Genomic DNA, 13,611 nt, shown 5'->3' with positions numbered 1-13,611 from the left:
AGCAAACAAAAAGGCTCTACAGAGATGGCTCACTTAGTAAAGTACTTGCCCCACAAGCTTAACTACCTGAGTTTAGACTTCCAGAATTAGTATTGAGGGGCAGAGACACACTGACCTGGAGCTCACTGGACAACCACCCAAGTGAAGTGATCAGCTTCAGGTTCAGCTAGAAACTCTGTCTCAGAAACAAATGTGGAGTGGCTCAGGAATGCTCTTATTGTTGACTTTTGGCTTATACACACATGTATGCTCATTCACATAAGATTGAGTACCCACACGAACAAGTGCTTACACAATACACATGCATACACACACACATGCACCAACAACACATCATACACACATGCATAAATATACATGCATATATATGCATTATATATATATATATATGTATGTATATATATAGTAAAATACCATACACACAGAGACAGAAGCAGAATATAAAGGGAAAAAGTTTAGAAGTTAAGGAATTTTGAGGTTGAAAACAAACAATGGGTTATGAAAATCAAATCCAATGCATGAACACTGATTAAATTTTGAATAAAAATATTCCAAGAACAAGTTCTCCATATTGGATCTATAATGCCAAAAGCTTTTCTTGTGGTTTACAGACATTATGCCATATAATCAATAGAATCAACCTGCAAACAGATTTTAAACTAATAACAACAAAACACTGAGGAAGAAGAAAATTAAATTGCCTATGTCAAAACAAGTGGAAAAAAAACTAGGAAATGCCAGGTTAGATTCAAACCAACCCACACTCTTCAAAATTCACTTGGCTCCTGTGCAAGTTGCTTATCTACACGGAATGATGAAAGACTATAAATATAGTCCTGGTCAAAGTCACTTCATTGGAGGTAAAAAGGTGTGTTTGAGATAAAAATGAGAATGAAGAAACTTCTTGAGGGCAAAATGGTATAAAACACGAGAGACGTGAAAGTGGCACAGAATTCTCACAGCTGAAAATGCCTCCATTGACTGTGTCTTACTTTGATTTCTTGTTTCTCTGATACAATACCTGAATGAAACAGTGCAAAGGAGGACAAACTTATTTTGGCTCATGCTTTGTGTCCAGACAGTAGAGAAGGCATGGTAGTGAAAGCATGAGGCAGCTAACTATGTAGCATTAGTAGTCAGAAAGCAGACAGAAATGGCAAGGAGGCTGGACTGCAGGGATCCTGGACTACGAATGTTTAAGTCCTTCTCTCCCCAAAAAGCCTTTTTCACAAGAAGAAATTTACTTCTTGAGGTTCCAGAGCCTCTCCAAACAGCACTGACAAAATGCACATGACAAATGCAAAACATTTAACCACATCTCATTAGAGCAGAAGTCGTCATCATTGCTAATCAGGTTATTTTTATAACTACACAAACCTGCAAAGACTTGAACACTAAGAATACATGATGGGCTGGAGCTAATGCGTCAAGAGGCCATGCTGGCACTGGATATGATCTGTCCTGAAAAGAATCATGTGGCACAGACTCGTTTTCCTTCTGTGATACACTAAGAGTGGAGTCATGTCTCAAGAAATTGTAAACTTAAGAGAGGTGATTAGGTTTGAGGCAGGCTAAGAGTAATTTCTAATATGAGAAAGTTCTTCCTCTCATAGGACTGAAACGACTACAGGAAACCACGAAGTACATTTGCTTTCACGGAAACACCTTGTTTTTTCCATTGTATCCTGTGTCTCATCTTCCACATACAACGTTTGCAGACACCTGCCACACTTTGGAGAAACCAGAAAACAAACATTCAGAAAAAAAATAGTGAACTAGATAAACTCTTTCCTTTAGAAAATATTCAAGCTCATGTATTTTGTGGCAGTAATAGAAAACAAATATAGTCTATGGGGAGAAAGGGCAATAGGAAAGTGTCCCCAGGTAAAGTGTTTCTCTGTCTCCCCCTTCATAGAAAAAAGTCACAAGCTGCCGGTAAAGCTGGGCTTTTTCATTCCTGGATATATCTGAACTGACTTTGATTCCCCATCTCCCCCTGGAATCTAGGGCTCAGAGCAAAGTGAGCAAGAACAAGCAATCATTCTGGGAGGTCCTTTTGACCTGTGTCTTGCTTCTGCTCTGTTCTGAACAGGAAAAAATGTTCATACAACTAAACTCTACCCCATGTGGGTATCTCTGGGAAAACCAAGAGCCCTAAGACAAGGCATCCATGATCCTAGTCACCACAGTGCAGATATTTCATCTCTCATTTTCTTCATTTGCCCAGAGATACAGGTCTCCCAAATTTTTATTTTCAAAGATGCTGTCTAGAAATGACTTGGCAATTACTATAGTGATTAGGCTCCAAGTGCCTGTCTGTTCTTCTCCCTCATCATTGCCATAGTAGGAATTGATGCCTACTTCTTTGCAATTCTCCAGGGCAGACCAGGTGACTCAGGCTTCTGCGTCCATGACAATTCCCTCAGGATTGCATGCATGTGGATAATGTTCATTGTGAGATTTGTATGCCAAGCCACACAGACACCATTACTGATATTCCACGTGAACCACAATGTTACCTGAAGTATACCAAGATCTTTGGCAGTCTGGTTTGTGAAGGACAGCATAGTATAGGGTGATCTCTCTGAGACCATTTTTCTGCAGAGAAAAGTACTATATAAGGTACAGCTATGACTACCTTGTGTCAAGATTTGAGAAAGGTCTCCTCAGCTGTGGAAAGATGAATACAGTAGGGGCCTTACTAGGTGCTCAAAACTAGGGTCAAAGGCTTCAGTTGCCTCAAAGAAGTTGTTACAATATCTACAAATGAGTATAAAAGTTATTCACTTCATTTTTGATGGGGAAAAATAGCAAAAACAACATAAAGAGCCAGGTGGTGGTGGCACATGCCTTTAATCCCAGCACTCAGGAGGCAGAGGCAGGCGGATTGCTCTGAGTTCAAGGCCAGCCTAGTCTACAAACTGAGTCCAGGACAGCCAAGGCTATGCAGAGAAACCCTGTCTCAAAAAACAAAATGAAAAAACAAAAACAAATGAACAACATAAAGAAATAAACCTTTAGTTTGGCATAGAGGTCACAGTTTTAATCTGACATGGTGGGGAGCTTGAAAAAGCTGATGATATCACACACATGCCAGAAGCAGAGAAATGAATGCAGATTCTCAGTCTATTTGCTTCTTTGTATTCAGCCAGGACACTACCACATCAAATGGCACCTCTTCGTTAACACGAGTATGCCCACATCAGTTAACATAATGTAGAAACACTCACACAGACATATGCAGATGTTTGTCTCTTAGATGATTCTAGATTTGACAAGCTGACAATCAACATTAACCATTAAAGCATATTAAACATGTCTGAGTTGTACTCACTCTTAATACATAAACAACACCAAGAGCAGAGCTGAAAATGGCATTTTAAACACACCTTTCAGCTCATTCTTTATAGATAATTGAACTTTGAGACCCTCAGCTTTCTAATTCTTTCATTCACTTCTCAGAAAACCTGGAAGAAGGTATGATGATGTCGATCTTACAGAAGATCAAAATGGTGGTGAAGAATAAACAATAGGCCCTGGAGTCACAGTCCTTTCTGAGGCTCTGGAGACCTATTATCACCTGAGATTCCTGAACCTTCCTCATTGAAACCAAGAAAACTCATTTTCTTCAACTCATGCACTGGAAACACTGCTATCTTCACTGCTAACTGCAGACCACTGCACATAAGCCTCATAGCTGCTCTACATATAATAGCTGTTTCTACTAGAAAATCAGCTCAGGGGCTGGGCACATGGCCTAATGAGTAAAGAGCACCTGCTTTCCAAGCTGAGGACCTAACATTAAATTCCCAGTATTCACTTAAGCCATGTCTGTCCCTAAACCTCCAGCATTGTGGAAGTGAGTATCAGGGAATTAGGGGTCTTGTTAATCAACAGATTATTTCCAAGTTCAAGAGAGGCCTTCTCAAAACCTGTTGTCATTATCTGATCTCTGTGTATATTGATGGAGACACATGGTCACACACATGTTTGTGCATACACTATGTACACATATATAGCATGTACACACAAACATCCTCATACATACACACAAAATGTAGCTGTAAATGCAGCTATTCAAAGACACCTTGAATGACCACAGTTTTTTGTCCCCTTGAACAGTTTTCCTCCTGGTTTGCTTTTTGTGCTATCAATGCCTTCCTACTCTATTTACCAAACTGGGTCTATAATATTTGTGTACTGCACCTGTCTATATCATTTTGTAGGACAAGAATGTATTTCCCTACTTCGTGATTTGGGTGCTTAACTCAGTCAAAATTAGAATATAATTTGTCTAAATTAGTTTTTGCATAATTGACTGAAGGAGTGATGCATAAAATACTAAACCCATAAAATAAATCAGAAATCAAGTATAAGAATTAGAAATAGATAAATTCTTGAGTGACTCACAAAATAGCCTACAGTTGGGGACATAGCTCTGTGGTTAAAATGTTTTCCTCACTAGCACAAAGGCCAGAGTTCCATCGGTAGAAAATGGTAAGAAAAGCCAAGCATTATAGCGGGGGGGGGGGGGGGGTTGAAACAGATAAGGCCTTATTAGTGAACACAAGGTCAACAAGAAACTTGGCTTTTGTTCAAAATCAAGTGTAGGTGACACCCAGGATACAACACTCAAGGCTCTCCTCTCCCCTCCACATGCAGGCATAGACACACAGAGACACACACACTCACTAAGTAAGTAAATTTTAAAATGGTAGTTTAATTTAAATATTTAATTTATTTCTATTTATGAGTTTCTTAAGTATAAGAATACGATTTATTCACTGTGTGAACTTTAGTGCCAAGCACAGACAACCTTAGAATGTAATGCATAATGAATTTAATGCATATATGAATTAATTGCATAAATGAATAACTACATAAGTAATGCGTAAATAACTGAGCACATCACAAATATGTGAGGAAGCAAATAAAAAGTTGATAAATAAATGAGAGATTAATAAAGAATTTGAAAATTTTGTGGGCTAATAAAGAGGAGAAGCATTTATGAACTATAAGCCCAATGTTAGGAAATCTCAAGAACTCAGGCTTCCTCTACTCACTCCACTCTTCCACTGTGCTCGGACTTAACAGGCCCTCCTAAATGGATGTGTGAAAGGAATTTTTTAAGTGGTTGTTAAATTTCTTGGCAATTTGAATGTGACAGAGCTTTAATTTCAGAGTGATGCCACAGCATTATGATTTAATAGTTTTGCTTAATAGCTCAATTTAGCAGAAGATTATGCCTTCTGCTGCTATCCCAGAGAGACCACTTCAAAGCAGAGGCTTCTACACAAGGAGATAAGATCCACTGGAGGACTTAGCTTAAAAGAACAGCCTTCTGGAAGCCCTGTGTGGACGAAATTTTGGCATCAGCATGATGCATAAAATGCCTCTTTTGTCTGGTGGATGGCTGTTTTTGAGCTCTGGAAAACCTTCATTACAGAAAGCAACTGTCCCTCTGAAATGTAAGCCGCAATACAAGTTGGAATGACATAAAGAAGTGACAACACTAATGTTATTCCACATGATTAAACTGCAGGTGAACCACAGCATAATTATCACCCATGAGTGAGTCGCCACAAGTAAAACAGCTTTGAAACTTCTCCCAGGATGAGCTACAACCACTGTCTGTGAAGACTGGTCCTGCCTTTAGGAAGGGTGAATAAAGAGAGAAAAGTGAGGTACGATAGGTTTAGATAGATGTTTTACATTGATAATGACAACATATGATAGGTATTGGTTTACATTCGGAATTTTAGAACCACCAAGACAGGAAAGATATTTTTTTCAAGGTTGTGAAATACAAATAGTTGAAACAGTAAGAATGTAACAGTGGGATATGACTTTCTCATGTACTCTGGTGTCTCACATTTGACCATGTCCCCTGGAGGGGGAGACCTGGTGGCACTCAGAGGAAGGATAGCAGGTTACCAAGAAGAGACTTGAAACCCTATGAGCATATACAGGGGGAGGTAATCCCCCTCAGGAACAGTCATAGGGGAGGGGAATAAGGGGAAAATGGGAGGGAGGGAAGAATGGGAGGATACAAGGGATGGGATAACCATTGAGATGTAACAAGAATAAATTAATAAAAATAAATTTAAAAAAAGAATGTAACATTTATGTAATTCCTGATTATGACATTACTCTTCTTGCTATAGGTAGTTATTATATATATGTGAAATAATATAAATGTATTTGCAAACAATTTCAAAAATCTTTACATAAAAAAAAAAGAAATCCAGGGAAATGTAAAACAGACTTTAGAAGGGAAACAAGCACTACACCTTGGATTGTCATTGATATTTGTAGAAGTCAGAACTCCAATACAATGGACAACTGTTAAAAGCCTGTCTCTTTTCCTGATGAAAAGCTGCAATTTTACAAGTCTTTCACCAGAGAAGGCTTTGTGCAACCCAATTACCTCATGCTTTTAGCTTTTCAGATTATAATTTCTTTCAAGAAACATCTGCAGCCACCTTATAAATCCACTTATCAAAGAGAAAAAGTGTATGGGGGTCTCTTAAGAACTCTTTTAAGTGTACTCTGAGAGCCACCAAAATAGTCTCTGTGGTCAATGGTAAGGCCTTCACTAGTTACTCTCCATGAGTATCTGGACAGGTCTGCTCTTTCTCTGAGCACTCCTCTCTCCCCCACCATGCTTAAAATTTATATTAAAATAGCATTGCTAGGGACCAGTAACATAGTTCAATGTGGAAAAGCACTCATTTCAATCTTAATTACTGGAATGTACATGATAAAAGGAGAAGTTTGACTTTTGAAATTTGTTCTCTTATCTCTACACCTTTAAAAGACTCATATACACAAGTAAAACAGATGTAATGAAAAAATACTCACCCCCAAGACACAAGAAGAAAGAGAGAGACAATAATAAATTACTATGGCACAGTTTCCAATCTTCCCAGCATTTGCCATCTTTTTAGTAAGAATCCCCAAATAGTCAGCTGTCTTCTTCTTCTTGACACCTACTTCTCCCAAAGAATTAATGGGTCTTTAAAAAAACACACTTGGCTATGACATCTCTTCCTTTCCCATCTCTGATAATGTAAGTTCTATGATTCTACCCATAGCTAACCATGTTTGAAGGGCATCAGTCTGAAGACATGAGAATTGCCCTCATCTACTAAGATGCTCAGAACACATTATACATTTACTGCATCCTTTGAATTGTTATGCTTTTGTTTATTATAATTATTTTCTGTAAATCAAAATCAAGACTCTTCCTCGATATACTTTAGATCAGTTACTTGTGAATAGTTGGCTTGTTCTTGCTGCCTATTGTAAGCTAAACAGATTAATACCAAAAAAGATCATAGAGTGGCTGTCAGAATATTAGTGAAGAGAGATGAAGTTCTTCAATCAGTGGTGAAGAGACAGAGGCAAAGATTTTCTCCTTTTCATCACCAGCAGCCTATAGAATTCCCTCACTCTTTTAAGGACCTGAACTTGTACAATACTGGGATTTGTAGGTGTGTCCCGGAAAAGACTTCAGGACTAGCCAATATAAAACAAAGGTGAGGCTTTATTAATATTGTCTCTCTCTGTCTTACTCTGTGTCTCTTTGTCTCTGCTTGTCTGTCTCTGTCTGTCTGTCTGTCTGTTTCTCTCTCCGTATGTCTCTCTCTGTCTCTCCCTCTGTCTCTGTCTCTCTCTGTCTCTCTGTCTCTGTCTCTCTCTCTCTCTCTCTCTCTCTCTCTCTCTCTCTCTCCACTTATATAGGGTAGCACGTGCACATGTGTGGCAGCAATAAGCAGATAGGTTTTCTCTTGTCAATAGTATTCCAACTTTTTTAGGAGACAGTCTCTCACTGAATCTAGATTCATTGAAACAATGTGCTCCAGGAATATGCAGGAATAAGATTACACATTTTCACTTTTACACTAGTTTCTATGTAGATGGCAGGGGTCCCCAACACAGTTTTTGTCATTATACACCAGGAGCTGTATACTGAGACTTCCTCAGGCCTCAGTATCAAAATTATGTCTATATTCAGTGGCTTATTGGCTAAACACACTACCTCTATGATCATGATGATCATGATGATGATGATCATGATGATGATGATGACAATGATTTATACAGTAATTACAGTTCACAGAAAATGAAGCTACATCTACATTAAATATATTACAAAGATGATTGAGTGCTTAGAAGTTTAATAATTTCTTGGGCAATCCTGGACAATTAGTATTTTATTATTAAACTATGTGCATAACATAACAGTCTTGTGATTTTCTTACAAATTCTCCTGAAATATACGCAGAGACCTCTATATTTTGTGAACCTAAAGGCAAAGAATGTAATCAGATAACATGTGAGGCTCAGAGCAGAGATGTTCCTATTTACTGAAATGTCCCCTCCTGATGTTTGTCTAGTATACAGAAAAGTATGTTGATTTACAACTGACACAATAAAATCATGATAGAATATGAGGTTGATGGTAAGCTAAATCTATGTTCTTCAGCCATGGTCATGTCCCAGAATAAACTAACTCTTAGTGCTTTCAAGATAATATCTGTGATTTTTAGGTCCCCACTAACCGGTTCAACATACATAATTAGCTCTAATTCTCACAGCTCTTTGGTGTACAGTTGTCTCACTCCCATTTCACTTATGAACCACTTAACCTCAACATGATAGAACTCACCCAGATACACTCCAGAGAACCTTCAGTGAATGGAGTTCTGCTTTGTGAATCAAGACTTCTCACTCACTTTCCTACCTTATTTTTCATTTTGTTTTAGTGTCCATACCATTTTCTTTCTGTTGTTGAGTTATAACAGAGAAAATGTCCTTGGAAAGTCCTATAGAAAACACTTCATGATCCATTCCTGATTCAGTGAATGGTGTCACAACCACCAAGCTCCCTCTACTTTTTGTCATGAAAATGATTAAGCTAATTCCTATTATTTGTCAAGATAGCATCTATCCCTCATGAAGGTAGTCCTGTATGTTTTTGTTCACTCTGGTGTTGTTTTCCAAAACCTCTCTTTCATCTCATACCACCAGACACCCAGATTAAGCATGCTTGGAATTGTCGCCCTTACCAGTGATATTGCAGTACACTTTGAGTGGTCCCAGTGGCCCACTGCCATCAGAGTCGACATAGAAGAACCCAGCTGTGTTCCCTCGGTGTCTGTACATCTCACAGGATTGCTCATAGATGGCTGGAAAGACACAAAGGCAAACTTGATTCTGAATATCCCTATACAGAAGTCAGCAGCTCCTTAAGCCCACTTCTCATGTTTCTTCCCTTCCCTTCCTGTATAGTCCTTTACTATTCAGTGTTCTGGTATGTCACAGATTGATATTGCATTTCAGAGTCATTTCTTCTGCTATGAAAAATACCCTGACAAGAAAGCAACTTAAGTGAGAAGGGACTTATTTTGGCCTAGGTTAAATCCATCATTGAGGGGAAATTACAGTTGCTGGAACTTGAAGGAGATCGTCACATCACATCCACAGACCAGGGCACTAAAAATGCATGCAGATTTGCCTACTTTCTGGCTTGCTTGTACTCTGCTTTATTTCTCTACTCAAATAGTTCATAAACTATGCTGGTTGTGTTTTGTGTCAACTGCACACAAGCTAGGGTGATTTTTGAAAAAGGAACCACTGATGGAGAAATTTCCTCCATCAGATTGCAGTGTAGAGAAATCTAAGCTATAGGGCATTTTCTGTATTAATGATTGATGTGGAAGGGTCCAGATTACTAGCAGCACTGCCATCCCTCAGAAGACAGACCTATGTGGCATTATAAAGCAGGCTGATCAAGCCATGAGAGTGGTCCAATAAGCAGTACTCCTCCATTGCCTTCATTCCATTCCTTCCTCCACGTTTATGCCTTGAGTTCCTGCTCTGACCTACCTTCAGGAGGAACTATAACCGCTTCCTTAAGGTGTTTATCACAGCAATAAGAACATAACCAAAACAAGAAGCCCCTGTCTAAAGAACCATGGCCTCTTTTTGGGCTGGATCTTTCTATACCATTTAACATAAGACAATCACCTAAAAAAATGTGCTCTGAGCAACCAAGTACTGAGAATCCCTCATTGAGACTCTCTTCTCAGGTGATTGTAGGTTGTTTCAAGTTGATAGTTAAAACTAACCCTCACATGTCCTTACTGAATCATATTTCATTCATTCATTCATTCATTCTTCTAAGCCCAGCTCAAAAATACATCTACCCTGAAGCCTCTCTTATCTGTCCATAGTCATTTTTTATTTGCATTCTGCATTTCAATAAACACATCTATACTGTGGACTAAGGTCAAATCATCAACATGCATGTCTGTCTTCTATGTGCTAAAGAATCTCTAAGAGCAATTAATGTTCCATTTGACTTTGCATCACAGCATCAACCAGATCTCTGAACTGCACTAGGATTCAACATATTTTAGCTAGTAAAGTTAATATAGACATATACTGCTATACCTCTTTAGAAATAAGATATGAGGACAGCATCTTGGAGTGTGTGTGTGTGTGTGTGTGTGTGTGCGCGCGCGCGCGCGCGCACGCTCACGCACGTGCATTTGTGTGTTTGTGTGTGAGAAAGTCAATAGTCAATATCAGATGTTGTTCTTTACAAGTTGCAGCCTTGTTTTCTCCTTACCTATTTTTCTAGGCTGACTGGCCAATTAGCTTTAAGAATCTGTCAGTCAACACCTCCTTAACATGAGGATTATAAGTGGGCAAAAGAGAACTTCCTTTCACAAGTTCTGGGGATCATACTCAGGCCCTAATTCTGGCAATATGAGTAGTTTGCCAACTGTGATAGACTCAAACACAAAAAGATACTCTGTTATATTTTTATATGCCAATCTTAGGAAAGTAACTGATATACTATTAGATCCAGTTTCAATCCATCTTCCCCTAACAATTGCTTACTAATTTGCAGATGTATGTCAGCAAGTATGGTTATAACCATAGGACAGAGACATACAAAGTACATCAGCCTGTCTCCCTATGCATATAGCCCATGGCAGGCACAGGTTATAGGTATCATGTAATTTGGTGTTTTAATAGATATATAAATTTTATAAATATTAATGTTATTAAACCTACATTAATAGATTTTTGATAAGGCAAAGGAGATGGCTTAAATGACACATTAACTAACTCAAGCATAGAAATTTATATCTGATACTGCACACAATGGCCTATAGTTCTGAACAGCATGTATTCATTGAATTATGCCACGCAGCCATGCTTAAAACACTTCAGTGGCTCCAAACATTGCTCAAGGCAGAATCCAAGCTTGACACCTTTGCTGTCTTCTGCTCCTGTGACTAATGTCCCATCCCGAGAATATGAAGCTACTATTTGTCAAGATCAAGTGTAAGGGATGCTACAAATAATTCAAGTTCCAAAGAGGAAGAGGGGTAGAGATTTCTGGTGTTCAAGTATACTTTCTGAGAGATAGGTACAGAAGAGTGTCACAATATGCACCCCACACACTGAACACAACAAGCTTCATATATTCTTGCTAAAACTTGGTCTCCATTCTTGCCTAGAAGAATAGAACACATATGAATGACAACTAATAATAATATGATGTATTATAATGTACATAGGTATGTACATAATGTACATATATGGGTCTGTCACCAAACATGTGTACACTCACAAGAGGATAAACATATGAAAGAAGTTGACACTGTTGTTTTCTCATGAAAATAAAAGGTAAAAAACAGACAGAATATGAGCATTTTCCAAACTGCTAAGAACACTGAATTGGTGAAAAGGTTCAGTAAGTTGTAGAATTTGCTGCCAAGCCTGATATATATATCACAGAACATGAACCCTTGGAATGAAATGGGTGAATTTTTGCAGTGTAACTACAACTTAGTACTTGTTGTACTTTGAAAAATTAATTTTTTTTCTGGCCACCCCTAAGGAAATTTCCATGAGGGACACTTCCTGGTATTCAGGTACTCATGATTGTCTTAGCTAACTTTCTCACTGATGTGACAAAATACCTGGCCAAACAACTTAAAGGAGGAAGAACAGTGGCTGGCTCATAATTCTATAGTATGCAGGCCATGATGGAGAAGAAGACAAGGTAGCAGGCATATACACCATGATTGGATTACTGAAAGGCAGTGGGCACCATTTTTGCAGTTTCCAGATTGCTTACTGAGGTAAAAGCCACTGACCTCCTCAGGAGTAGTACTGATGAAAAATTCCTATTTTGGAGGTCTTTGGAGTTTCTACTGTATGCAAAAAGAATGAACATAGCTTCACAGTACTCTGTGGTTCTGTGAGTGTGTGTGTGTGTGTGTATGTGTGTGTGTGTGTGTGTGTGTTCCATGTTTTATTTAGGGTTTCTATTCCTGTGCTAAAACATGTATACCAAAGCAAATTTTGGGGACAATGTTTATTTCATCTTGAGCTTGTTATCCACCATCCAGAGAAGTCCAGGCAGGATCTCAAGACAAAAAACCAGAGTCAAGAACTGATGCCAAAGCCAGGCATGGTGGTGCACACCTTTAATCCCAGAACTCGGGAGGCAGATGCAGGCAGATCTCTGTGAGTTTGAGGCCAGCCTAGTCTACAAAGAAAGTCTAGGACAGCCAAGGCTACTCACAGAAACCCTGTCCCAAAAACAAAACAAAACAAAACAAAACAAAACAAAACAAAACAAAAAACTGATGCCAAGGACATGAAGGAGTAAGGCTTACTCACTTGTTCCTCAGGGCTTGTTCATACTCTTTCTTATACTATTAAAAACCACCTACCATTAGATAGCAACTCTCATAATTGACTGCCCACTTTAATCATTATTCAAGAAAATTCACTACAAGCTTGTCTACAGGCCAGTATTATGGAGGCATTTTATCAACTGAGGTTTTGTCTTTTGAGATGACTCTAGGTTGTTTAAAGTGCACAAAATCTAGCTAGCAGAGTATTCCCAGGCATGAATATTGAGGTCAGAGGACAATCTCTGGTCTGTTCTCATCTTCTTCCTTGTTTTGTTTGGGGGGTCTTTTATTATTCTTCCACTGCAGTTGCCATAGGCTGGGTGGCCTTGTACAGGGTACAAGCACTTTCTGTCTTTTACATGGGTCCTAAGCATGAGAATTCAGGTTTTCGAGGTAAAGGCATGTTTATCCATTGAACCACCTTTCTTGCCCCTAGTCTTGCTTTTTCTACATAAAGATTCACCTCTGTAGCTCTGCTACTTTATCACACTTCCTTTCACTTAAGAATTCCAACCCATCAGTAGTTTCTCACTTTTATTTCCTATCCTTTTTTTATTTTCTTTCACCATCTTATTCTTTTGTTGTTGTGGTTGTCTTTGTTTTGGTGAGTTTATTTTTATATTTAATTATTTTTCCCACTGGGAATTTAAATTATGGTTAAAATTTTAGTTTAGTTGTTCCATATTAGCCCAAGCATGGCTTACATTCCCCGCATTCCTTTTCTGCATAAGTTTAATTTAGTATGACCCAAATGACATGTGTCATGAGAGTGAGAATGCACAAAAATGGACTTGTGGTATCTTGTGGGAACAGGACAAAGCACAGGGTACAGTTTCACAGACACAATATTTTGTATAATTTACTGATGCAGGAGGTAAAACTTAAC

General features: G+C 38.5%; 1 protein-coding gene across 4 annotated transcripts in view; it reads right to left on the bottom strand.

The window, feature by feature from the left end:
- LOC311591254 (contactin-associated protein like 5-1-like) overlaps nt 1–13,611 on the bottom strand; it is an 869,459-nt gene that overhangs the window by 321,020 nt on the left and 534,828 nt on the right. For all 4 annotated transcript variants that reach the window (XM_084770689.1, XM_084770692.1, XM_084770691.1 and 1 more), the window contains one exon: nt 9,072–9,191. In XM_084770689.1, the coding sequence (XP_084626815.1) occupies nt 9,072–9,191 (120 nt within the window). The remainder of the gene's footprint in view (nt 1–9,071; nt 9,192–13,611) is intronic.

The sequence above is a fragment of the Acomys minous genome, assembly GCF_964271855.1.
Source record: "Acomys minous genome assembly, chromosome: 1".
Taxonomy (NCBI): Eukaryota; Metazoa; Chordata; class Mammalia; order Rodentia; family Muridae; genus Acomys; species Acomys minous.
This window is presented reverse-complemented; position numbering and strand designations above follow the sequence as displayed.